Here is a 26,971-nt window from a genome sequence, read left to right as displayed (position 1 = left end):
TCTTACCCACAACCTTGAGCTCAGCACTGGAATAGACGAGACCATGTTTGTTCTCTGCTATGCACTGGAACATGCCAGAATCGGTCACATTTAGGTTGGATATTGTAAGGGCACCATTTTCTATCTGTGTTCTCCCCTAGATGATAATAAAAATGTCTTGTATATACCATTTTAGAAGAAAAAAGATAACCACTGAATCTTGTATCAATCATACACAAACCTCCTTAATTTTTCTCATGGGATTAGGCAAACTGACCTGAAGTTTAAACGTTTCCCTTATTTGAAACAGTGAGAATGACTTAACATAACAGCTAGCATTGGAAATACTAATAAACGTCCTTCAATCAAAAAGTATATCAGTAAAATAAATAACAAAGCACAATGTAAAATATTGCAACTATTTCATTTTTCCCCGTGGATAAAGTTGCAGACTTTAAGAAATCTACCATGCTTCCCACCCCATCAACTGGAAAGGTTCTCACCAGTTTTTAAAATCATGCAAATTGAAGATATTATACATTATGTATTAAAAAGGGTTCTGGGAAACACATTTATTAAAGGTTCGCAGGTATTATGAATGGTCATGTGTAGAAATTTGAAGGAACATAACTTAGTACACAGTTTTTAAAAAGAGCAAAAATTACCTGGCTTGAGAAGAGAAGTGATTGAGAAAATAAGTACTCATGTAACAAGGTAATGAAGTAATCGATACATTTATTCTCCAGAGGCCATGCAAGTTATCAAATACGAAAAAGGAAATTACATTCTACATTTTATTAACGTAAAGCCTTCTCTAATTTCAAAATGAAAAAAAATAGTGCAGTGGACCCTTGAACAACAAGGTTGGAACTACGGGGGTCCACTCATTTGCAGATACTTTTTCAACAGTAAATACTACAGGACTACACGGTCCCTGGTTGGCTACATCTGTGGCAGAGGAATTGAGGACACAGAGGACAGGCTATAAATTATACGAGGATTAACGCCTGCATTGTTCATGGGTTGACTGTATATCATTTTATGTACTAAATTCATAAAATCACCTTTTCCCAGTGAAATTCAATATTGAAAATATTTCCTCCTTGGCACACTGAGTACTTGACTTTATCCTTTTTACCTCTGTACCACTTCTTAGATGAACGTGGTATGAACTGTTCAGATGAATGTATGCAAACTCACCAGTTGACTCTGGCACTGGTCACTAGGGAAGGCATTTATTTACACAAAGTGCGGACAGGGTGGATTAAGCAGGCATGTTACCTTACCTCGAGCACAAGGGCTTCTCCATTTTTCAACCATCGGTAGGAGGGTTTGGGCTTACCACTCGCTCGACATTCCCAGTAAAGACTGTCCTCCACAGCTATTTCCACATCTTTTATGAGTTGAACCCAATGAGGCTTTGCTGCAATGAAAAAGGAAAGAAATTCAAACCATTCCACTATAAAAAACAAATACTTTATCCACATAAATGGATATGACTATGGGCAATAATAGATTAACGTAAGCATAGTGGCTAAAATGATATTTAATTCCCTATTTACTAAGTGGGTATATGAAACATTTCTATATTTGAGGATGGATGTTACAATCTGCCTTTCCCTAAGTCAAACTCATTATGCTTTCTCTGTTTTTGAAATTCTGGGCACTGTATTACATTCTTCAGATGTCTATTAGTAGAAAAAAAATGCAGGTACACAAAATAGATTTTCTTGTCCAAGTGCATTTTTGAATTATGAGATCACAATTGATAACAACTTAATATGTGAATGACAGCAGATACTAGTTTAAATTTGCACTAAAAATCAGCATCAATAGAAGAGAAACTTCTACAGTGGAGGAAAAAAATATTTCCTTCAACTTAGAAATAACTCTTATTTAAATACAAACTAGTGAACATCTTACGAACCTCTGTGCAAATGAAAGTGTAGGCAGGGAAAGATGGATAAATTGCTTCAATTTGAATCAAATGATGTTTTATGAAAAAGAAGTAACTCGTGCCACCTTAAATGATGTATGCAAATCAGCTGCATCAGGTTCATTTGTCATTTTTACTTACGTTTTAGAAGACACTTGGGAAACCCTTTTACAGATGAAAGCAATGTACCACTCATGATGAAAGTCATTCAATACTCACAGTATATTCAGCCAAGTCTCAGCTTGTGTTTTAGGCCCGAGACTAGGAGGTGAGATGTCTTCCTGGTTTCACATTGCATTATGCATGGGATGTGTACTTCGGGATTTACATTTGCATCCTCCGTTTGGAGAAACAGTTTATCTATTTCTATTTAATTTCAACCATGGGAAGGTTTGTCTTTCCCTTTCTATCTCATAAAATTGCTTTTTTTAATAACTGAAATTGAAATGAAAATATAGCTGTTTCCCTTTTAGAGAAAATGTACCCATCTGAGTTTTACCTTATTTTGTTTTTTAAAAAATATAAACGACTTGCCCAGTCTGAAGTGTAGTTCAGTCCCAAATCACTCCTCTCTACTCTATATTAAAACACATTTTCTTCTTTCAGGAATTATCAGCCTCGGTGGATGGAGACTACAAATAAACTCACACATGATCCCTTGACTGAGACTCAAGTTTCTAGCAAAAATTTCCACTGGCTCCTCATATTACTATTCTCCAAATGGGAAGATAATTTGCCAGACTAAGCCAATCCTGAGATTACAACTGGTACATTTATTGTGATGTTTCCCCTTATTCCATCATATGAGATTCAAATATTCTACTGGACCATTTTTTACATGAAATATTAGAGCAGATAAGCAGAGAACTGCGCAGCATTTATTGAATATACTAGTCTTTTTTAAAAAATAAATTTATTTTATTTATTTATTTTTGGCCATGTTGGGTCTTTGTTGCCATGCATGGCTTTCTCTAGTTGCAGTAAGCGGGGGCTACTCTTCGTTGCAGTGGGTAGGCTTTTCATTGAGGTGGCTTGTTGCGGAGCACAGGCTCTAGGCAAGTGGGCTTCAGTAGTTGCGGCAGGTGGGCTCAATAGTTGTGGCTCAAGGGCTCTAGAGCGCAGGCTCAGTAGTTGTGGCGCACCGGCTCAGGTGCTCCACAGCATGTGGGATCTTCCCAAACTAGGGCTTGAACCCGTGTCCCCTGCATTGTCAGGCAGATTCTTAACCACTGCGCCACCAGGGAAGCCCTGAATATACTAGTCTTAAGCCAGAACTGTAAAGTAGCTTTCATGAAACTTTCTATCTCATTGATTTCTTTTCTTTTTATCTTTTTCTTTTTTTTTTTTTGTGGCTGGCCCATGCGGCATGTGGGATCTTAGTTCCCCGACCGGGGATCGAACACGCGTCCCCCACAGTGGAAGTGCAAAGTCTTAACCACTGGACTGCCAGGGAAGTCCTTCTATCTCATTATTTCTAATTTGTTTCTTAGGTACGTATCATATTACCTACATAATGGACTAAAGCAACAGTCTACCTCATTTACTAAGAATAGTGCATGATGTTGGTTGTCTATTGTGCATCCATTTCCTCTCTTCTTTATTTCTAAGATGACCCAACTTTTCGTTGAATTATCCTCTCTTCCATCACCTCGCATTGCCCACAAAATCCAGGGAAACCTGACCATATTCCATGTTCCAAAAAGAGGCTCTTACGTTGTTTATGCCAATTCTCCTAGCTGGTGATTGGTTTAGGAATGAACACGCAGCCAATGAGACTTGAGAAGTGAATTGCAAGATGTTTTAGAGAAAGGAAGGATGAACAAAAACTAATGTGCTAGCCACTGCTGGTAGCCATTCTGTGACTGCAAGGGCAACCAACATGCAGAGAAAGGGAAAAAGTAGATAAGGGCAGAAAACACACCACAGAGAAAATGTGCCAGGACCTGAATATAAGGCACATAAATGTCAACTTAGCTTTGGATGTCTTGTCATACAAGTGTTTTATTATTTGTGCAGGGTCACTGTTCCATACAGATAAAAACATTCCTATTGAAACATTAAGACAGTTGGAATATCCTGTGTTTTCCTGTCATGGTCACTTCTTACCCTGGGTCAGGTAGTGGCTGCTTAGAAAGGAGAAAATAAACTAGGACTTGTTTGCGGTCGACTTAGAGCTATACAGCCACATGGGTTAAGTGTCCCCAACTTATCTCCGTATCATCCCACCAACATGTAGAACTTGACACCTGGGAAATTCCAACTTGGTGCTACGTATTCTAACCTAATCCTGTTACAAGATGGGAGAGTTAGAACACGGAATGACTCATACTATTAAACCATGCCTCCATTTTGTTCCTGACGGATCCTATAACCTTACCATAAAATAAGTTTCAATCTAATCACACATAATGTACGCACAAACTTCACATTCTTTTGAAGGGGTTCGTAATAAGCTCTATAATTTTAGTATTTGTCTTTGCAAAGTTTTTCCTCTCTGAAACATTTTATATACTGTACAAGTTTGCACTGAAAATTATTTCAAATTCCAGTTTTTGAAATAAACAGAATATATTGCCATTTGCTTTTCACAAGTGTTCAATTCCTATTAGTTTTACAATGTTTCTAATGATTAAACTGCAAAAATATATTCACTGAGCTTACATGTTCCCATATTTAATAGTACATTTTGTAAAATCATTTATTTCTGCTTTCTAAAACCTGCTTTCATCAAAATACCTAGTATATTTTTTAATAAAAGGGATTTGAAAGCAAGTTTGGGGAAAAAGGATAATCTAATTTTCCTACAAATGGACTTTAAATAAAGGTAACGTTACTAACCTTTCTTTACCCAAATTGAGCAGTACATCAAATAACTGTGCTTACAAATTAAAGGCAGCAAACATGGTACACCTACGCTATTGGAAAGGATAGAATAACACTGAGGAAGTCAAGTAAGCCTGGGTTTATGTGGTTTGTCTAACGCAGTAATTGCAAGTTTTCCCAGTAGACAGTTTCTTTCTGCTTAGTGAAGACCATAAAGAAAGATACAAAATCCCATTTTCTAGAGGTAAGGGCAGATAGAAAGATCTCTCCTTGTCACGGTTAAGTGAGTAAATGGTTACTCTTAGGAAAAAAAGTGAAATATTTCATTATCATATCAATCAGTTTAAAATGCAGTACGAGTATATCATGCCTCCAACTTCATTGCAAAAATTAATTTTTTAAAATTCCTTCCATGATAAATATCCTCATTTAACAAAATGTAGAACAGAAAATGCTGGACACTGGGATTCTGCTAAAACCTCCTACTCACCCCCACCCAGTCCCAATAACAATAACTTTTAGAGAGATCGAAAGTTAAAAATCCAATATGCCCAAAGTGAAGGCTCACCATAGTAAGTGAGACGCCCCCTGGCGACATTTCTTCCTCGTGAATTCTCAGCAATGCATTCATAGGAACCTGCATCTTCCTGTTGGAAGTTGGGGATTTCAAGCACACCATTGGACTTCCTCAATTTAATTTTAGTGGAAAAAGGCAGTCCGTCACTTCTTCTCCAATTAATCTGAGGTACAGGACTAAGAAGAAATTTTTCAAGTTATTTGCTATTTTAAACAGATGTCTGGAAGCATTTTAGGCTTGACAAAATAAAACTTTCTTAGGATAGAACAAAAAAGGCACAGATTTTCAAATGCAGAACACAGCCAGTTGTCAGTGATACAAACCTGCAAATGCAAAGATTTATCTCTTTAAGTTGATAATTTAATAAAATAAACTGTGCATTTTCTCTAGTTAATTCATGATTTAGAGAAAAAAGTCTAATGTATACTCACTGTATTATAATACAACAAATGAACAAGCAAAAGAAAAATAACACCGATTTAGTTTATGAAATTAGGCAGACACAGTCATTCTCCGTAAATCTCCTTTAAAGTTTCAAACTAAATTATACATGTACATTTCCCCTGTATTTTAATTTTTTCTTTGCTTCTAAATGAAAGAAAATTTTAGAAAAGAAGGAAAAGAAGAGGCTGTTAAAAGCTATCTTGATCTCTTACAGCAACCTAATATTTTAGCGTATCGGTATAAATGTTACAAAACTTACTTTCCAAGGGCAAAACATTCCAACTTCACAGTTGAACCCTTAGCTGCTGGAAGAGTTTCTGGAAACTGAACTTCTATTTTCGGTTCATATTCACCCATCACTCCTGTGAATCCACAATACAAAATTAGTGGTTTCAACGTTTCCTTTGGAATTGTCCCATTTTTCTTAAAACTTTTCTTTTTTTTTGCTCTGTTTTGAACTAACTCTTCCTTATGATTTGAATTACTCACTAGCCGTCTGGTAGGTACTTTTAGAAGCAGTGCTACCTTGGGCCAAACTTGCGACATTAATAAATATGTGGGAACTTTGGATTCCGTGATTCCTAAGTTACAGCTTAAAGAGCAGTTCTGAGAAAACCACTAGGCCTTTTACATTATATAAAACGAGAGGCTTTTTTATTCTGTATTCAATTTGGACATTTCTAGTCAAACCGAAATATACAATGTATTATGAGTTCTTAAAATATCCTAAAGAGCAAAAATTATGGGAGGAAATTTACTTAATGGTACCCTGGTAGCACAGACACCAATCTTAAACTAATTGACTACCAGGAGACAAGAAATGGTAACTTAATAAATGGGAAAGGTCAAATTCAATTATAACTGACTGGAAAGTATTTTGTGGCCATGGCATTGTGCTGTATCAGATACGGTTTTGCATAAGTGGGACAGTTACCCAAGCTTCCAAATCTGCTTACTCTGCAGTTCATGGGCTCCCTTGAAACAGTCATTGAGGGGCTGAAGAAACACCTGTTTTCCTTTTTTCCCCTCTAGTTTTATTGAGGTATGACTGACAAATAAACACTGCATGTATTTAGGTTGTACAATGTGATTTTTTTAGGGCATACAATGTGATGATTTCATATATGTACACACTGTGAAATGATTACATCAGTCAAGTTAACACATTTAACACCTCACAATTACTATTTTCAATTTTTAAAATTAACTTTTTTTTCTGTAGTGAGAACACTTAAGATCTACTCTCTAAGCCAATTTCAAGTACACAACACAACGTTACTATATAATCACTACGCTGGTGAGGGTAGGGGAATGGGGGAGATGTTGGTCAAAGTGTACAAACTTTCAATAATAAGATGAATAAGTTCTGGGGATCTAATGTACACACCTTTTCTTTTAATTTTCTTTAGAGATGCTTTTTAGCCTATAACAAAATATCCAAAGCTTTAATAACCTCAAACTGGCAAAAATAAGGACCGCTGACGTCACGGGAACGCAAGGTGAGCCCCAGGCTCAGAGGGCCTTGCGTTTGGCTTAATGACCTATTGCCACCATCTTGAAATTCTTCATAATTTTTGAACAAGTGACTCCTCATTTTCATTCTGCACTGGTCCCTGCAAATCAGGAAGCCAGTCCTGAGTAAGAATTATGTACAGGGACCTATGGTTGACGGAATCATTTTAGCCATTGTACTCATAAATATTTTTTCTTCTGAAAAAAACCAAAATGATAATTCTTCAGGATATACTTTTCACTTCTCTCAATTTGTTTTTTCTTGTATTCGTAACAGCATTTCCACTCAGAATTGCCCCTTGAAACATTTCCTACCATCGGAACGTAGCACCAAAGGAGTTGGAGAACCCAGCACTCTGGCGTTTGTCACCATACTAGTCACCACACACGTGTAATTTCCCACATCCAGTGGTTCCACCTTGGCTATGTAGAGGTGGCCTGTCTCTTGAGAGACAAATCTCCGACTATCTTCTTCGACAAAGGATGGATATTCATTGAAGATCCAAGCATATGATAGTCCTAATAAAATTTTTAGAGAAAAGAAATTCCATCATGAAGGAAAATTTTCCACAGTATATTAAAAATATCTGAAATCACCTTTACTGCAAAGCAATGCTGAGTGCTTTTATTGCCGGTCATGAAGAGAAACGGTTATGAGACATGATGCTGTGTTCATTCTAAACTATTATGGAGGTCACTGCTGATTAGCATTCTTCTGGGAGCGATATTATCACTGTCATCATTATCGCCACTCCAGATACCTCCTAACAAGTATCTTTGGCTTCAGTCTTGCTCCCTTTTAATTTGTATCTCCATACTACATGTCCCATGATCTTTTAAAATTACCAATCTCATCACGTCAGCTCCTGACATAACACTTGCAGCAATTACGCGGTAGTCTCTGGAATAATGCAAAATTGCTTAACATGAAAATGAGACCCTGCATGGTTAGGCCCCTGCTTATGGCTTTAGCAACTGAGAAGCCCAATACTCTTTCTTGCATCTGGGTTTTTATATATGCTGCTCTCGGAGGCTGCAGTGTCCTTTTTCTCTCTCCAAGGCTTCTTTCCTTTTCAACACCAAACCCCATTCTGTCATAACTTCCAAATGTTTTTCAAAGCTTGGTTCCAACATCATGAATCACCTTCTCAGAGAAGTCTTCCTCAACCCTCATCCTCTGAGTAAGTGCTTCTGTACAGAGCAACTCTACGCTTATACTACTTACAGTACTTACCACTTTTTATGCAATGATCTATTTACTTATCTGTCCTCCCACCACTTGGTAAACAAATAATGTCAGATTTTATCCTGCCTGCTTTCTCCTCCTAAAATTAGCAAACTGAAACATTCAAGAACATTTAACAGTCCTCAATAAATATTTATTGAGTTAATTACGTTAAAATTATGCTACTATCTCCTACGTCAGGTCCACTATTAGAGTTTTCCTGAACTTTGGGATCAAGGAAAACTAACTTTCCCCAAAGGAACTGTTGTTTTCCTCCTCTGAGATAATGAGGACTAAATAATACTCTGCTGCTTTGTTCTAGATGCCTATATTTTTTAGAAGCAAGTTGTTATTTAAGTATAGTTATTGTGGTTGGTTTATTTGATTCCTTCTTTCTGTGGCCCTATTTTCTTTTACAATTCCACTAACCTTATGGCACTGGTTCATACTGTCATGCTTTTCCAAGAGAATCTTTAGAAAATATATGTAATCAAAATCAATTTTAATGAATAACAAGTTCAAAAATGTATTTAAAGCATAATTCCAATGGTGAAGGGTCTTTCTGCTTGGTAGAGGGGGACAGTACGTCAGTACAAAAATACAGTGAGATAATGTGTCAGGACTGGGTGAGAGTTCCTGTGGGGTTCAAAGGAAGGAGCGGTGACATTCTCAGGACTGAAGAACAGGTCTTAAAGAACAGGTGAATATGAAGGGATTAAAGTGCTCCAGGTGGAGGGAAGAGCATGTGCAAGGGGAACAGGGTAAAGGGCAGTTAAGTACCTGATGGAAATGAAACATGACTGTGCCTCTCTTCCATGTTCAAAGCAAATTCTGATGATTTCCAAAGGTTAGCAGGTCAATGGCATGCTGTGCAGATGTTCAGAAACAATGGTTTGTAATCTCGAACTGATCTTTATGTCATGCTATCATATCAGTAGAGTTTCGTGAAATTCCACTCAGTCATGTGATAGATCGTGAAATCTAAATTTGTTTGTTGGATTGTATGAAAAGAAATGTATCTCAAACATCCACTCCACAATTGGCTTCCTGTCTACCCTGATGGTGCTTTCTCTTGCACTAGTGCTAAACAAACAACAGAGTTGAAGAATGCTGGTAAGGTAGGCTTAATGTGTTCTGGGATGGTTAAAACTGACAGCTGTAAAAGCAAATAAACCTTTAGGCTCTTCCCTTGGCTCTAAGTATCCAGTCCCATCCCAACATTCCCCATGGCCCCATGACCTCCCCTCGCTTTAAAGGAAGCAAAGCAATCTTATTCTGCTTTCCAAAGTGTTCTATTTATGACGTGAATATGACTGTACCTCTCCCTTTAATCCAGGGAGAGTAAAACATCTACTGCTCCCTGACATAATAGACCTTAGCTGGGTAGTAGAAAAAGTCAATCTTATTAAACTAGTTTATACTAAAGTGAGAATGGCTGCTGGAAAGAAACTGATTCAGAAATCCTAAAATCTAATAAATTCATGAAAGAAAATATTATACAGCAAGAAGAATGTATGAACAACAGCTACATGCAACAACTTGGAATAAATACTACCTATGTAATTTTGACTGAAAATGTTCGATACCAAATAAAACAAGACTGCATTTGTAGTATTTCTTTTAATCCCAAATTAAAATGGATACTACTTAAATATTGTACTATTATTATATTGTTAAAGAAATATTGTGGCAGCTTTGCCTATATGACCTAGTAATGACTGTTAAGAGAAGTAAGGGAAGGATATCAAAATTAAAATCATTTTAAGGCTGCTCCCAAAATGAGCGTGAAGTAGCACGTATGTAAGAATCACAGAGTGGACTGTGGTAGACACGGAAGGGTCCCAAGTAGGTCTCGCTTGAGAAGAACCTACTGCATGGCACACAGTTAACTGATGGCCTCCAGCCACTAGTGCAGGCGTGCTGTGGCTGCACTTCCCCAGCTTGCTACCTGCTAATGGGGCTCCATGGGGGTGTTAATGCTGGCATTCCTGCAGGATTCCTCATAAGGGCAACTATGGCTTGAGGACTCCCCAACAGAAGGGCCACAATATTTTCAGAACTGTGCTGTGCCCTGGCATTCTTCCTGCGCAAGTTTTCCTCCCCTCTCTGTTCAAAGCTATCAGACCTGAATCTCGGTCTGAGTCTCCCTCTACCCATTTCTGCTCGCTCCCCCCTTATCCTTCACAGGCACTTCCTCAGGTCTTTCTTTTTTTTAATGTATGATTCTCTGATGCCATCTTGTAGTCTCCTTCTTAGGGGACCTAAACTGACATGGTGTTGCTGAAATTGAGTAACACACTCGCCTGGGTATTAAAAATTGCCCCTCCCCTTGGAGGAAATGTCTGTTTTCACTGACTACCTTTCGGATAACTGTCCCCTCCCCAACTTGCATCAAGATAGTCCCCTCACCTCATCCCCCAAGCTCTTCAAATATACAAACCAATCCCTGGTTGATTCTTAGTACCTGCCCTCCAGACAAGCCCAGATAAGTCAGCATCCCAGAGTCAGTGTAAGCCTATCCTGAGACCACCACCCAATCCCCCCTCCCCAACAAGCAAAGAAGGAACAATTCCACCATTGACAGAAAGTTCATCTTTCTGGGCTAAGTTACTGAGCAGAAGCCTTAAACCACTGGCTTACAATGCCTATCTACTGGAATATGATGTAACTAGAATAATACAATGGTCTTCCTCCACTATTTCTTCCAAACACATCCTCAGAAAAGTAAGAGAAAAAAAAAAGATCTTTAACAACACAAAAAACTACCTCTAAGGTTTTGAGCTGGAATAAGCAGAAGAAACAGGAAAATTAGGAAGAAAAACCACTCTGGGGATGGAAAAGGTTGTACTGAAGACAGATTTTGAGACTCAGGCAGGTAACCTAGAAGTAAATGCCCAATACGTGGGTAGAGACATAAATACAACTTTAAGAGAGAGCCTGGGCCTAATAAACATAGGCAGAACAGTGGCCCCCAGAAGAAGTCTATCTCCTAATCCCTAAAGTCTGAACATGTTACCTGGTGGGGCAGGAGGGACTCTGAAGATCTGATTAAACTAAGGATGTTGAGATGGGAAGATTATTCTGGATTATTTGGGTGGGCCCAATGTCACCATAAGGGTCCTTATAAGAGGGAAGTCATTGAAAGGACATGTAATGTCAGAAGCAGAAGTTGTAGTCAGAGGAAGATATTTCAAGATGCTAAACTCTCGGTTTGAAAATGAAGGAAGGGGCCGTAAGTCCAGGAATGTAGTTGGCTTATAGAAGCTGGAAAAGGCAAGAAAACAGATTTTCCCCTTGAGCCTCCAGAAGGACCGCAGACCCGCCAACATCTTGATTTTCCGTCAGGTGAAACTGGTTTTGGACTTTGGACCTTCAGAACTATGAAAGAATAAATTTGTGTGTTTTAAGCTACTAAATTCATGGTAATGCATTACAGCAGCAATAGGGAAATAATATACATGGCAGAGGCAGTCTGCAGATGTGATCAAGTTGAGAATCTTGAAATGGATCTGGGAGGGCAAACATGTAATCACAAAGGTCCTTATGAGGAAAAAAGAGAGACGGGAGGGTCAGAACTTTGACTAAGAAAACAGAGAACAGGGTGACGGGATTGCTGGCTGGGGGCCAAGATTGCCAAGGGATGCGGGCAGCCTCTAGAAGGAGTAAGAGTAAGGGAGCAAAGCCCTTGATTTTCGCCCACTGAGACTTGTGTTGGACTTGAAGGGGAGCAGAATATACCACCACAAAATATGTGTCTTTGGCAAAAAGATCATTTTAAGTTGATGATTTTTAAGAAGGAGCCGACAGAAAAACCTCTGAAAGCTCGAGTAGAAATTACACTTTTTAAAGAGATGTTTACATTTTTAAGGGGAATCTCTGTTTGTAAGGATGCCTGTCTCCCTGTACCAGGAAGAAAAGGATGACTAAACTCTTCTCCATGGAGAAGACAAGAACTTAAATCTGCATAACCACCTTACCCTTGTTTACTGTAGTTTTCCTGACCACCTCCCATAACAGGCCTCTTCCTCCCACACCCCAACATTTTCTTTTCTTTTATATTTAAGGTGGTGGCTTGCGCCATTTCAGTTATCCTGGGTAACACCTATGTATATATGAAATACACACACACTACATATATAAATATATATTTATATATAAAATAAATAAATATATATATATATATATATATATATATATGGAGAGAGAGAGAGCTTGGAAGGGTAGAGGGAAAATTATTTTTCCTCCTCCACAGGTTTCTGACCTGCAGGACTATAAGATAATAAACCTGTGGCATTTTGAGCCTTGAAATTCGTGGTAATTTGCTGCAGTGGCAACAGGAAACTAATACAAACGACGATGACAGCTAACAATGAAGTGTTCACTATGTATCAGGTACTAAGTGCTGTAGACACAATTTTCAAAGAAAAGCAAACAACCAAGGACAAAAAAGTGGAGAAAGCCTCCGCTCCTGATGCCTAAGGAAGAATTAGATTTTACATAATCCGTTTATAAAATCAGTACAATTAGGGAGGGGTAATTCCAAAAGTGGTATCCAACTACGATAACCTCAAAGCAAATCAATTAGTGACTGATCGTTCTGTACAAAGATTCAGACCCTTAAAGACGTATGGAAAGAGGGCTTCCCGGGTGGCGCAGTGGTTGAGAGTCCGCCTGCCGATGCAGGGGACACGGGTTCGTGCCCCGGTCTGGGAAGATCCCATCGTGCCGCGGAGCGGCTGGGCCCGTGAGCCATGGCCGCTGAGCCTGCGCGTCCGGAGCCTGTGCTCCGCAACGGCAGAGGCTACAACAGTGAGAGGCCTGCGTACCGCAAAAAAAAAAAAAAAAAGACTTATGGAAAGAAATAAAACCTGTAATGAAAGGTACACAGAATTCTGTAGCACTGACCTACGTTTCTTTATAGATTTTCTCATTGAGATGGAACGAAATATAAGTTTTATGTCTTAGAGTGAAGAGAGAAGATCTGCACTATTTCATGTATTGCTTGCATGTCTTTGTTGAAATATATATGGCATCACTCTGATTGAAAACATTAGAAAATCATGTGATTTACTGTGTTCTGAATAAGGTAAAAAATACCTGCCGTAATACTCTCAGAGTTTATTCATCATAAAAATCTGCATTTGCAATAAATGTTAATTGTATACTGCAAAGTAACATATGTATCAAATCAGCATTCTTTGGAGACTTTTCAACATCATTTTATGCATGATGATAAATAAAAAGCTATAATAAAAATGATGATTTTATATACTCAAACAAGCTAGGCCTTACAGAACCCTTCCCAGCCTCCTGTGTATAATGTGCATAAGCACATTGTCCCAAAACTTCTGGGCTGCTGGACGTTCTATTAACAATGCTACATGAATATTGGGAATGTGAAATATTTTTTATTAGAGGACAAAGAGGTTTTACCAATCAAAGCCATAAATTAACAAAATGGAGCACTGAAACTCTGCTTTCTAAAAAGTAATATTTGATGGAGGACATCACTCCTCCAATCACATTCCTTCCTGCGTCACTTAAGTGTAAGGCCAGTCAGATTTAACATGAAACATGTCACCTTAGTGTTTACCTGGAGATACATTAACACACATACTACTGACATTTAAGGGTTTACTTCTAGTTCCATTATAAAATTCTATTGTGAGGGGTATCTAATCCTTTGTATAGGCATTTTCTAGAAGAAATTCTGTCAAATAAAATTGCAGTTGGGCAAATTTGTGCAAGTAACATTGGCGGTTTTCTGTGGTGCCAAGTGGGAAGTCTGACCTGCTTTTTAAATATTTAAACATATTTAAGTATGTTTAAATAAAACATATTTAAAAGGGTCTGAGAGCTTGCTTGATGTCATCAAGATTTTTATCTTGATTTTAACTGATTCATACAAGTTGGGAAGGAAATTTTGCTACAGAGTTTACACATGACACCACACTGATGGAAGGTCTGGGACACACTCAAAAATCTAAAATGTAGAAAACTGAAGACAATTTAAGTTTCAAAGAAGAACAGACAGATCAATGGTTAGGAATGAAAAGTCTGTACCTCGAAGCAGAAGGGGTCTATCACCACTTCTGTCATTTCAGTGTCTTGTCTTTCAAAAGCTTTTTTGTAAGTTGTTGCTTTGGTGACAATATTATTTATATAGGTTTCCTTGCTTAGCCCATAAAGGTCTGCCTAATCCATTCTGATTCAGAGTACTAACAAGCCTGTCTTGTAAAGGTTCTAAGATTAGGAGAACAATGATCAGGGAGGGAAAACACTAAAGGTGACATTTCTTTCCTCCTTTCATACTTGGGGGACCATGGGTCAGCAAGGAATGACTAGGAGGTCAAGCCCAGACGGCTGCCTGCTTTGTAAACTACATCTTTTGGAACAAACTCACGCACATTCAATTGCTGTTGTCTAGGGCTGCTTTCAGGCTTTCAGAGTAGAGTGAGTAGCTTCGACAAAGACTATATGGCCCATGAAGCTTAAAAGATTTATCTGATCTTTTAAGAAAAAGTTTGTTGACTCCTGTTCTAGGTTAATATTATCTCCAGACCAAATTATGAGTTTGGCAATCTTTTAAGATCCCTTGTCTTATTTATTTTTCCTCCTCTTTTCCTTATAGGGCTGTCATGTTGTCCTACCTTTGTGAAAAAATATTTCACAAAGGTCATGCGAGACCGTTAGCCTCTTGTACTCCACATTTCTTTGTTCCTCTCTCTTGCTTTGGTCGCTACCATTAGGGACTACATACCAACCATTCCACTGTGTAATAGAAGCTTCCAAGAAATAATGCAGCCCTGTGACCACCACTTTTGGTTCTACTATTTTCTTTTAGGAATGGGGAGTATTTTCAGTGGGTACCCACATCTTCCATCACATTCTGACTGGAGGAGGCACTGACATCCTTGTCTCATTTTTAGGCTTCTGCCAGGGAAGCTCCTCTCCTAACAAGGGCCTTCATCTCTCTCCTGGTACCGTGGCTGCTAAAACTGATACGGTGCCAAAGTGAAGCTCTTTCTTCCATATTTGTTGGGGCAAAAATGTGTGGTGCCCTCTAGAGGCTATTTGTATTTTTGCTTGTATATACACATTCTTCCTTTCATGAAGAACATTTATTTATTTATTTTTCCAGTGACCCTCCTCTCTCTCATTCTTAGTTCAAGTTGTTTTGGTGGGATTGTCTCCTTGCTGCAAGGAAATTTCAAGATGAGGAAATACAAGTGGGAGCTTGACACTCAATACCTGATGCCTAGCAATGATTTGGGGTTAATGAGGAGACGGACTAGCAAAAACATCGGCAAGCCACTTAATGACATATTTCCTTCCCAAGGGTGCTGAAGAAGCAAGGCATTGCTACAGAAAGTGGTTCAGACATTCATTAGAGAAGATGAGATCTAACAAGGACAGGATGGAGTTACCGTGATGCTTTATAAAAGACAGGACAAGACCTTCATGCCACAGACCCAAACTGCAGTTACTTATTCCCCAGCTCGTATGAGGACTTGCTGGTATCGTGCTGACACTCAACTCAGGAGGAGCGCCCCAAAATGGCAGATTCAGAACTTAAGGTAGAAGAGACTTTGGGAATATAATGCATTTCTTCTGGGCTTCCTCATTTTTATTATTAAAACGTACCTTTCCAGAGGAGTTCAGAGACCCTGATAATGTTAGAAAGCGATTTTAAGATCAGCTCTAAACCCAAATGTTGCCAACACTAGAAGCTTCGCTGCCACCACCTGTTTGTGCAGCTAAAAGAAAATGCTTTGTAATAAACACATTTTTGCACACTGTTACGCTTGATACAATGTGCACTTGGGTGCACACATCTTAAATATATGCCAAATCCTTCTGGCCAGGTTTGCACTTGCTTCATCACTTATACTGAATAATGGACATTTTTTTTTTATGACTTCAGTGACAGTAAATAACATTTTCTTTTTAAGTGCAGTCCAGGAGAAGTGAAAGAGTCCTACAGCTCATGCGAGTGCTAATTGGAGCCAATTATAATTTGATTGACCTGCCTTGCTTATTAAAATGATATGCAAAATTTACACTGCCCTTGCAAAATGGAAATTTTCTTCACTACAAGCTAACTGTGAGAAGCCCACCCTTTAATGAATCCAAAGGTGGTGCTTCTGGGTTATAACTCGCACATCAACTCTCAGAAGCTAATTCCAGAGAGGGATTTCACTGGGTTGCAAATAATACAAAAGAAGTCTACGGAGGGGGAAAATGTGCAATAGAATAAATGAAATAATTAAGGGCTAGCGAATAAAGAAGCAGCATCACAATAACTCTGTCCATTCCTCATGAGGTCTCATTTTCTTTTATGAAAATTAAAATGATTTCCTTAAGGAATGTCATGGGGACTTGCTATTTCCCTTCTTGCCATGTGGGTGATTTTTTAAAGCAGAATAAATGTTCATTATCACTGGTAAATAGAAATGAAGTTATTAGCAGAAGATAAAGTCATTCTGCCAAGTCACAGGGGTCTTCCAAATGGGGACAACAAATGAGTCCTCAGGAAGCTGGAGAAATTAATGTTTCTCCTTCCCTCCCTGTCCAGCCTCCAGAGACACACACAAACGCACACTCAAACCCACACTCTGTCATACACACACACAAAGCGGTACTACTACTTACCTATTAGTAACATATCAAACTGTTCATCAAAATAGGGTTAAATACCATCTAAAAATGTATTTTAAAATGGATCTTCCCGATCTAGCTCTTCTGAATAACACATTTTAGAAAGTGGTGGTTCCATTATAAATTATACTACTAAAATAGTCCTAAGTCACCTGATTAAAAAAACAAATCAAATAAACCAAAATCAAATGAGTCCACATCACATAAATATTTGATTATGGAAGGATGTGCAATTATGCCTGAATAACTGAAATAAACATGGTGACAAAAAACAAGGCCCAGAGAAATCCATCACCAGAAGTAATTCCCTTCCTTCAAATCTGCAGGGCTCTATCCGTGCCAGCTTCTTTAGGCGCTAAAGGATATGCTCTGGAGATTTCACAGCCACCTCAGGTTCAAGTCAAATACAGACAGTAGTTTGCAGGCTTTCAGAAAAGTGATAGATGACAGAGTCAGACAAATACCTTTTAGACCACTTCACGTTTCCCTGCCTGCTATGCTAAATAACACATGTATAAAGGCATACATCGCTTTATTGAGTTTCACTTTATTTTGCTTCGCAGATATCCTATTTTTTCCACATTGAAAGCTTGTGGCAACCCTGTGTTACCTGTGTCTGTTGGGGCCATTCTTCTAATAGCATTTCCTCACTTCCTGTCTCTGGGTCACATTTTGGTAATTCTTGCAGTATTTCAAACTTTTCATTATTATTGTATTTATGATGGGGAACTGTGATCACTGATCTTTTATGTTACTACTCTAAGCGTTTAGGGCATCCACATAAGACAGCAAGCTACTGGGGCCCAGGGCAGGCCACCCCAAAATATGCCTCGATGGCATACTGATTATTTTGAATTAAATTAAATGGCCAATGCAAGAGGTACACTCTGAGCCTCTTTTCTATCTCCCTGAAAGCAGGAAATACATTTCTCAGGTGAAAGGTACATTCCCCGTATCTGGAGGTAGAAGGAACCCCTTATCACCAGAGACAGGAATCCTGGGCCAAGAGGCCTGTATAAACAAGCCTTGTTCCTTTGTTATTTTACTACCCCAAGCCCACCCTTTAAGTTCTTCACTAATGAAGGACCCAAAGCCTTAGTTTCTTTGCCCCGTCATTTCTTCTCAGATTTACTGTTTCTCTTTCCAACACTTACAACAGCTGCTTGTTGTGGCTACTTCTTAGGCCCCATTTCTATGAGACCTTTGTGCACATGAATCAAAATGTGTTTCTTTCCCTCTTGTTATTCTATCTTGTGTCAATTTTATGATTAGTGCAGCCACAAGAACTTAAGAAGAGTAGAGGAGGGATATTTCCCCTACCAATCTGTGTTCTGACTGCACCACCACCCACCCACCCCGCCATTTGCCCGTCTCTCTCCCTCTTCTCAGGCCTCCTTCTTTCCTGAGACACAACAGTATTGAAATTAGGCTAATAACCCTACAACGGACTCTTAGATACTCAAGGGAAAGGAAGAGTCACACGTCTTTCACTCTAAATCAAAAGGTAGAAATGATTAAGCTTAGAGCAAGGCACGTGGCAAGCTGAGACAGGCACAACTTCTTGCACCAGTTAGGAAGTTGTGAAGGCAAAGAAATGGTTCTTGAAGGAAATTATCAGTGCCAGTCCATTGAATACACGGATGATAAAAACCCAAACAGCCTTACTGCTGATATGGAGAACGTTTTTGTGGTCTGGATATAAGATCAAAACAGCCAAAATATTCCCTTACGCCAAAGTCTAACCCAGAGCAAGGCTCTAATTTCTCATATGCTATGAAGGCTGAGTGAGGTGAGGAAGCTGCAAAAGAAAAGTTTGAAGCTAAAAGAGCTTATTTCAGGAGGTTTAAGGAAAGAAGTCGTCTCCGAAACATAAAAGTGCAAGGGGAAGCAGCAAGGGCTGATGCAGAAGCTGCAGCAAGTTATCCAGGGGATTTAGCGAAGATAATAACTTAAAGTGGCTACACTGAACAACAGCTTTTCAATGTAGATGAAACAGCCTTATGTTAGAAGAAGATGCCACCTAGGACTTTTATAGTCAGAGAAGAGAAGTCAATGCCTGGCTTCAAATCTTCAAGGGACAGGCTGACTCTCTGGTTAGGGGCTAATGCAGCTGGTGACTTTAGGTTGAAGCCAATGATCATTTACCATTCTGAAGATCCTAGGGCTTAACAATTATGCTCAGTCGACTCTGCCTGTGCTCTATAAAGGGAACAACAAAGCCTAGATGACGGCACATCTGTTTATAACAGGGTTGACTGAATACCTTAAGCCCACTGTTGAGACTTACTGCTCAGAAACAAAGACTCCTTTCAAAATATGACTGCTCCTTGACAATGCACCCAAGAGCTCTGATGGAGATGTACAATGAGATTCATGTTGTTTTCATGCCTGCTAACCCAATGTCCATTCTGCAGCCCACGGATCGAGGAGTAATTTCAACTTTCAAGTAGCATTATTTCAGAAATACATTTTGTAAGGCCACAGATACCATAATAGTGATTCCTCTGATGGATCTGGGCAAAGTCAATTGAAAACCTTCTGGAAAGAATTTACCATTTTAGATGCCATTAAGATTCATGACTCATGAGAAGAGGTCAACATATCAACATAAACGGGAGTTTGGAAGAAGTGGATTCCTACCCTCATGAGTGACTTGGAGGGATTCAAGACTTCAGTGAGGGAAGTAACTGCAGTTGTGGTGGGAACAGTGCGAGAACTAGAATTAGAAGCCGAGCCTGAAGATGTGACTGAATTGCTGCAATCTCATGATAAAACTTTAACAGATGAAGCGTTGCTTCTTATGGATAAGCAAAGAAAGTCGTTTCTTAAGAAGAAATCTACTCCTGGTGAAGATACTGTAAAGACTGTTGAAACAACAACAAAAGATTCAGAATATTACATAAGCTTGGTTGATGCAGGCTTTGAGAAGCCTGACTCCAATTTTGATAAGAAGTTCTACTGTGGGTAAAATGCCATCAAACAGTACTGCATGCTACAAAGAAACCATCCTTGAAAAGAAGAGCCAATTGATGAGGCAAACTTCATTAAGAAGGAACTGCTGCAGCCAACCCAACCTTCACCAACCACCACCCTGGTCGATGAGCAGCCATCAGCATCGAGGCAAGACCCTCCACCAGCAAAGAGATGATGACTCACTGAAGACTCAGACGACGGCTGGCATTTCTTAGCTATAAAATGTTTTTAAATTAAGGTTAAAACTTTTTTTTTTTTTTTTTTTTTTTTAGAAATAAAGCTAGGACTCCCCTAGAGGTCCAGTGGTTAAGACTCCATACTTCCACTGCAGGGGGCGTGGGTCCAACCCCTGATCGGGGAACTAAGATCCCGCATGCCGCGTGGTGCGGCCAAAAAAAAAAAAAAAAAAGTTAGTAGAAATAAAGCTATTGCACACTTAATAAACTATAGCTTAATAGAAACGTATCTTTTGTATGTACTGGGAAACCAAAATACTTGTGTGATTCACTTTATTGCACTATTTGCTTATTGTGGTGATCTGGACCAAACCCGCAGTATCTCTGAGGTCTGCCTCTAGGCAGTTCTACTGACAATTGTCCCTAAAATGCAGTAAATTTTATGTTACTAACTTTAATTAATTTCTTTCCTTTCGCCTTTTTCAAACAAGAAACAATGATAACAGAAGTGTTAAAGAGCACTGGCTCTTTCGTTTTGGCTCTAAATATATTTACCGGAAACAACACGAAGAAATACAAAACCACCATCTGCTCACTCTTTCAGACATTCCTCTATAAAGCGCTTCTAATAAAGGAGACAGGTTTCCTCTTGAAAAGGAACGGCAGCAATCACGTGAGTATTCTTCAGCCAACATGATGAAAAGCTTTTCTTTCCAAGAATCAAATATGTAGATCCTCAGTACAAAAGCATTAGATCTGGCCTTGATCAAAGTCAAGAATAAACTTATCTAGAAATTTTAATGTGCTTGACATAAATGTTCATTGATCCTCTTTCAATGAGAGGGATACTGAACTTCATTCCTTTAACTTCTAATTCAATATTACATCTTCTTTTTATTCTCCCTAACAATATTGCTTTTTTTTTTTTTTGCAGTACACGGGCCTCTCACTGTTGTGGCCTCTCCCATTGCGGAGCACAGGCTCCGGACGCGCAGGCTCAGCGGCCATGGCTCACGGGCCCAGCCGCTCCGCGGCATGTGGGATCTTCCCGGACCGGGGCACGAACCCGTGTCCCCTGCATCGGCAGGCGGACTCTTAACCACTCTTAACCACTGCACCACCAGGGAAGCTCATCTTTGAAAGAAAGAAGTACTTCTGCATTGAGTCTTAGGATTTGAAGTTTAAACTTGACTTTCTCTCATCCTAGGTATGTGCCTTTGGTAAATTCACTTAAAATCTCTGGTCTCAGTTTCTTCTCTTATATGAAAAATGACAGGGTCACATAAGATTGCCCTGGATGCCAACCTGTGGGTTGTATGAGATTGCCCTGGTTGCTAACCTATAGGATATGGGTTCTTTGGGAATTGGGGAATTGCCGTAAGATTAGAGAATCCACATGCACCTACTTGATGGGAGAGACCAAACAAATTTTACACTACAAAATATATAAACAGATCCTGCTGTTTAAAATGTGAGAGCCATACTGTGATTAACAAAAACATATATTCAATTAAAAAGTGTTACTGAAGTCATCGTGACTTTTGGGTATCATGTACTTTCTCTCTCAAAAATACAAAAAGCAAAAGAAATAGCTGAGTACTTACTGCGAGCCAGATACTGCTCTTAGCCAACTTAAACATATTACCTTATTTAATCTTCACAAAAGTCTATGAGGCAAGTACTATTAACATACATTTTACACAGACGAGGCAACTAAGACAATTAAGGAAGTCCCAGGTAATAAGTAACGTTAGAAGGATTTGAATCCAGGCAATGTGGAACAAAAGCTAACCCACTACACAGGGCTGTCTTCTCTGTGTAGTGTCTAAATAATGTGACAATAGTAAAATTTTGACAGTTAAGAGGAATCCATAAATTCAAAAGGGTTGAAGGCTATTGGTATTTCAGATTCCTTTTATCCCTTAAATATTCTCCTTTACAAGTTTTATTTCTTAAGAAAAGACAGTCTAGGGTAGAGGTTAAAAACAAAAGTTATTGGAAAACACAAACAACAGCAATAAACCATGACTGAGATCCATCCCTGGTTCTGGTACCTAAAGCTACGTAACCAAGGGGCAAGGCTCTTTTCTTCTCTACGCCTCAGTTTCCTTGTTTGTAATATAAAGATCATAGTAGTACCTACCCCATAGTTTTGGTTGTGGATTAGTTAAGAGATACATACAAAGTATTTACAGGCATGCATGACAATTAGTGAGGGTTCAATAAATGTTTGTGGCTATTGTTTTGCTCTTGTTTGACTGTCCTCTGTGGGGATCCTACAAAGAAGTTAAACACGCAAAACGCAGATTTTGTGGAGGAAGCAGAGAGGCAGGACCGCATAACACAGACACTGCAGCCCATCCAGATGCAAGCAGGAAAGATGTCATTTTCACTGGCAGATCTAGGGAGCAGATCAAACCAACTGGAAGTGCTTAAGATGCTGGTAGCAGAGGGCAAGGCAAACAAGGCTCAAACAAGTGTCTATGCTTTATGGACAGTGAGAAGCTCTAAAATGAGGCCATGCACGAAGATATTTGACTCCTATCACCAGCTAGGTTGAGCGGTGGGAGTTGCTTGTTGACAGTGTTTTGATGTACTTTTAGGAGACACTGAGATATGCACTGCTGGATATATAATTACTAACACGTATGAAAAACAGAACGGGAACTTGGCAAGAAGAAAGTTTCCTCACACAAAAGAATGGACAGAACTGGACAGAGCAGATGAAAATCATTATATAGCACCACCAAGATTAAAGTTTACTCTGAAGAGAAAATATAAGCCAAGGTAAGTGTGCTGAAAATCTCACTTGAAAAGAAAGGTAACAGGAGCAAATACTGATGCGGAGAAATATTCAAAATGCAAGCATGACAAAATGCAGCATCCTTTCTGCTCAATTAATCAGATGAGCTAAGTGTGCCACGAAAGCGAGGCTTCACAGTACAGGTGGCGTCAAGTGAGCTGGGGAGTGGGCACGCTGCTCTGCAGAGTGCTGAAAGCTAGCAATGAATTGGAGTTCCATTTCTAACTTGCTCTTGGGATATTTCCATATGGGAATAATCATTTCTAAATATCAACTGACTGTCTGTAATCTTAAGTCAAAGAAGTACCTCCTGACATCTCTATGAGGATATTGAGAGAAGGTTTTGCCTTTAAAATTGCAAGGGCTGTTAATTAAATGCTCATCGGTGTGCCATTGTTTTGAGATGTATACAGATATTAAATGAAAATGAGAACAGAGGGAATTCCCTAGCGCTCCAGTGGTTAGGACTCGGCGCTCTCACCGCGAGGGCCTGGGTTTGACCCCTGGTGGGGGATCCCACAGGCTGCACGGTGCGGCCCAAAAAATAATAATAATGAATCAGTGGTTAAAGGGACTTCCCTGGTGGCGCAGTGGTTAAGAATCCGCCTGCCAATGCAGGGGACACAGGTTCGAGCCCTGGTCCGGGAAGATCCCACATGCCACGGAGCAACTAGGCCCGTGCGCCACAACTACTGAGCCCGCGTGCCACAACTACTGAAGCCCGCACGCCTAGAGCCCGTGCTCCGCAACAAGAGAAGCCACCGCAATGAGAAGCCCGTGCGCCACAACAAAGAGAAGCCCCCGCTCGCCGCAACTAGAGAAAACCCGCACGCAGCAACAAAGACCCAAGGCAGCCAAAAAGAAATTAAATAAATAAATAAATAAAAGTAAAATGAGAACAGGTCCCCATCCCACTCAACTTGTGAACCTTGATGATGACATAATGACACAGGTAGGAAAAGAAACAATTTATAGTTAATATTCTAATATCATACACATAAAATGGGACCCCAGTAATTAAGAATGTTCTCTACTTTTCTTTAGCTGATGAATTGTCATCCTGGGGTTAAAGGGAGAATGTTTAAAGGCAGATGATCAGGCCAAATTAGTTCTCCTGGCTGACGGGTGAGTCAGGATGGTTTATTCTAGGCTCTCTGAATAGCCCATCCCAGTGCCAGGATGGTTTCTGATAAAAACCATATCGCTGAATTAAAATTAGCCTAGTGTTCCTCAAAAGGTAGGCACCTAACAGATAGTAAAAAACAAATAAATTAATATGGACAAATTTTAAAAGGAACATGAATTTAAATAAAAGTCTACATTGCAAATGTTTATGAGAACTTAACACATTAGAAGTTTACTGAGTATATTAAACATCTTGGAAATATTAATTATATAATTTTTATGATCAGATACATTCAAACTGAGTGGCTGTCAAATCACGGATTTTAGCATTTCAAGTATTTTAAATATGGCTCAAAAAATCAGTGTCAGAAAAAGTATAGCATATGAATACTCAGAGATGTTTCATAATTGTTTTAAAAAGGAAAAGAAAGAAACATACACAGAAAATAGCTTTTACAACCCAGTAATATATTTATCTTTATTAAAAACTTTCCTACCCCACAAAAAAGTTTTAAAATAAATCCTAATTTTTATATTTAACAAGTGTTTCCTGAAAAGTTACACTCTAAGGGGCAGCTAAAATAGTCTTTGGATACACAATATAGGTTACCCATTTTCCTTCACAGGACATCTCACAAAATTGCCTACAGGCGCACAGGCAAGAGAAAACTGACTGGCCTTTATAATCTCAACAAAGAAAGCACTCTTGTAGGCCACGTGGCAGAAAGTCCTGGATAAAATCAGGGAAATCAGATTTTATAAGGATTTATCCTTTACTTACACTTACTTCAGAGAAAAGCATGGCTAGTCCATCAGACGCTCCTTTTTTCATCTCTTAGGTTAGTTACCGAGTTTTAATTTGATTACTGAAGCTAATGCCCTCTGTTTTCTATATTAGAGATCAACAGACATACTCTTGGCAGTTATTCCAAACAACTGATTAATTTTTCAGTTTGGATTCAGTCTGTTACTGTGAAGCTTCAACTGACTTTGTACGCAAGTTATTGGCAGAAGAAATTAAGGCATCTAAAATGTAATTTTAACTATTAAAACTATTGACCCTTATCTCTCAACTATTGTATGTTAAAGTAGATAACTTACAGATAAACTTATGGAATTACATTAGCTTTAACATTTGCAGAAAGACTAAATTAAATTAAATGACCCTGATATTGTCACTGAATTAACAGGCTGGATTAATTTGGGAAGTTAACACGGTGCTCAATAAAGGAAGAGTTTACTAGTTACATGAGAGGAAACAGGTATCCCCCTTTCTCATGGGACGAGTATTTCTGACTCTTATAGTCTATCTAAAAACCACTTCTTACAAACATGGTAAAAAAAAAAAAACTCACATGAGGGCCATGACTTTATTTTTGTGCTTTATGCTATGCTCTGAGAAGTAGTACGTGCACGAGAAGAGTATCTCTTGGTAATTTTAATCCCATTTTACTGATGAGAGTATTGAGGCCCATAAAGGTTAAGTGAGATCTCATACATAGTAAGGGAGGAAAGCAAAGTTGAACGGAGCCTGGTCCCCAAGTCCCTGCTCTTAAAATCTAAGCAGCTTCGCACCCACTAACTCAGACTTGCCACCATTATCGCTTTTCCCTCTTTAATCCAAGCTCTGTTCTAAATGCCAAAGATAAAAGAGAGAAATTGAAGCCCTAAAATTTAGATTCCGAGCCTAATGACTTGGAAGGAAGCCTTATTATTCTCTCTGAAATAAATAAGGCACTCCTGGAAGAAGTAATTAAGATTCCGGGGAACAAGCATGATAATAACTTGTAGGAGTCAACATACACCCCTACCTTTCTTCAGATCTCTTCTTTTAAACTGATCCCCTATTAACATGTCTCCCCTCTCACTGTAGCTAAATGGTACCAGGAATTATATGCAATGATCTTCAAAAAGTACTTTGTGAAGCACTAGGAACAAAATTGTCATTTATTAGCCAAGTTGATCTCATTAAGGAGCACCACTCTGACCGTCGACGTAGAGCTATAACAGAGCTGGATTCCCAGATCCCTCAGTACTTGACCTGGGTGGGACAGAGGCCCAGAATGCCAGCTTTTGTTAAAGGGTTTGACTAAATAGAAGAAAAATGTTAAACAGCCCTAACAGCGCGCCATTTTATACTTTCTCTCTCTGCTGAGACTCTGCTTTTTTCGGAGAAAAGGCTATTTCATGACAGAATAATTGGTTCTGATTCCACAGTTTTCTATGTCAATGTTCTTTCTTCCATGAGGCCCCAAGAATGCTTTGAGCTGCATTGTGAAAAAAAAAAAAATTCAAGAAATAGACTCAACCCATTTGGGAGCTCCACAGCCCAGTCTAAAAATGAGGCACCAGAAACAAAGCAGAAGTCACAGAAGGAAAGGAGTCCTTCCTCCGAGAATTGCACAAGGTCACTGTCATCACTGTCATGAACAGACCAACCTCAGCGGGCCAGGCAACCTGGGCCAGGCTGACGCTTCCCCTAGTGCACCGTATCCACCCACTCACCTGTTCTTCAGATCCCTACTTAACACCTACAGACGCTTTCCCGACACAGATTACACCATTATAAAGGTGGTAATGGGAAAACAATAAAAGTCAGGTTTAGCAGTGTTCAAACAAATGGGTAAACATAACTGAGCCATCAGAGTTAAGTTACAAACGTTAATTTAAGTAAAAAGGTAGGATTATTAAGGCATCGTGCGCTCTGAAAGTATTCCCTTTCACATTTATTAGTTTCTCT

The 26,971-nt window shown here is 39.1% G+C and overlaps 1 protein-coding gene across 6 annotated transcripts in view; it reads right to left on the bottom strand.

The window, feature by feature from the left end:
* CNTN3 (contactin 3) overlaps positions 1–26,971 on the bottom strand; it is a 239,603-nt gene that overhangs the window by 95,296 nt on the left and 117,336 nt on the right. For 5 of the 6 annotated variants that reach the window (XR_007479545.1, XM_033437175.2, XM_033437176.2 and 2 more), the window contains 5 exons: positions 7,587–7,790; positions 6,019–6,121; positions 5,307–5,491; positions 1,266–1,402; positions 7–136 (listed from right to left, as the gene is read on the bottom strand). Coding sequence is in view for 5 of the 6 variants with exons in the window: in XM_033437175.2 (XP_033293066.2) it covers positions 7–136; positions 1,266–1,402; positions 5,307–5,491; positions 6,019–6,121; positions 7,587–7,790 (759 nt within the window). In the remaining variant the exon portion in view is untranslated. The remainder of the gene's footprint in view (positions 1–6; positions 137–1,265; positions 1,403–5,306; positions 5,492–6,018; positions 6,122–7,586; positions 7,791–26,971) is intronic. The other variant, XM_033437173.2, reaches the window with a different exon arrangement.

This window comes from Orcinus orca, chromosome 10 (assembly GCF_937001465.1).
Source record: "Orcinus orca chromosome 10, mOrcOrc1.1, whole genome shotgun sequence".
Lineage (NCBI taxonomy): Eukaryota > Metazoa > Chordata > Mammalia > Artiodactyla > Delphinidae > Orcinus > Orcinus orca.
The sequence above is the reverse complement of the archived record's forward strand: the minus strand, read 5'-3'. Positions and strand labels throughout refer to the sequence as shown.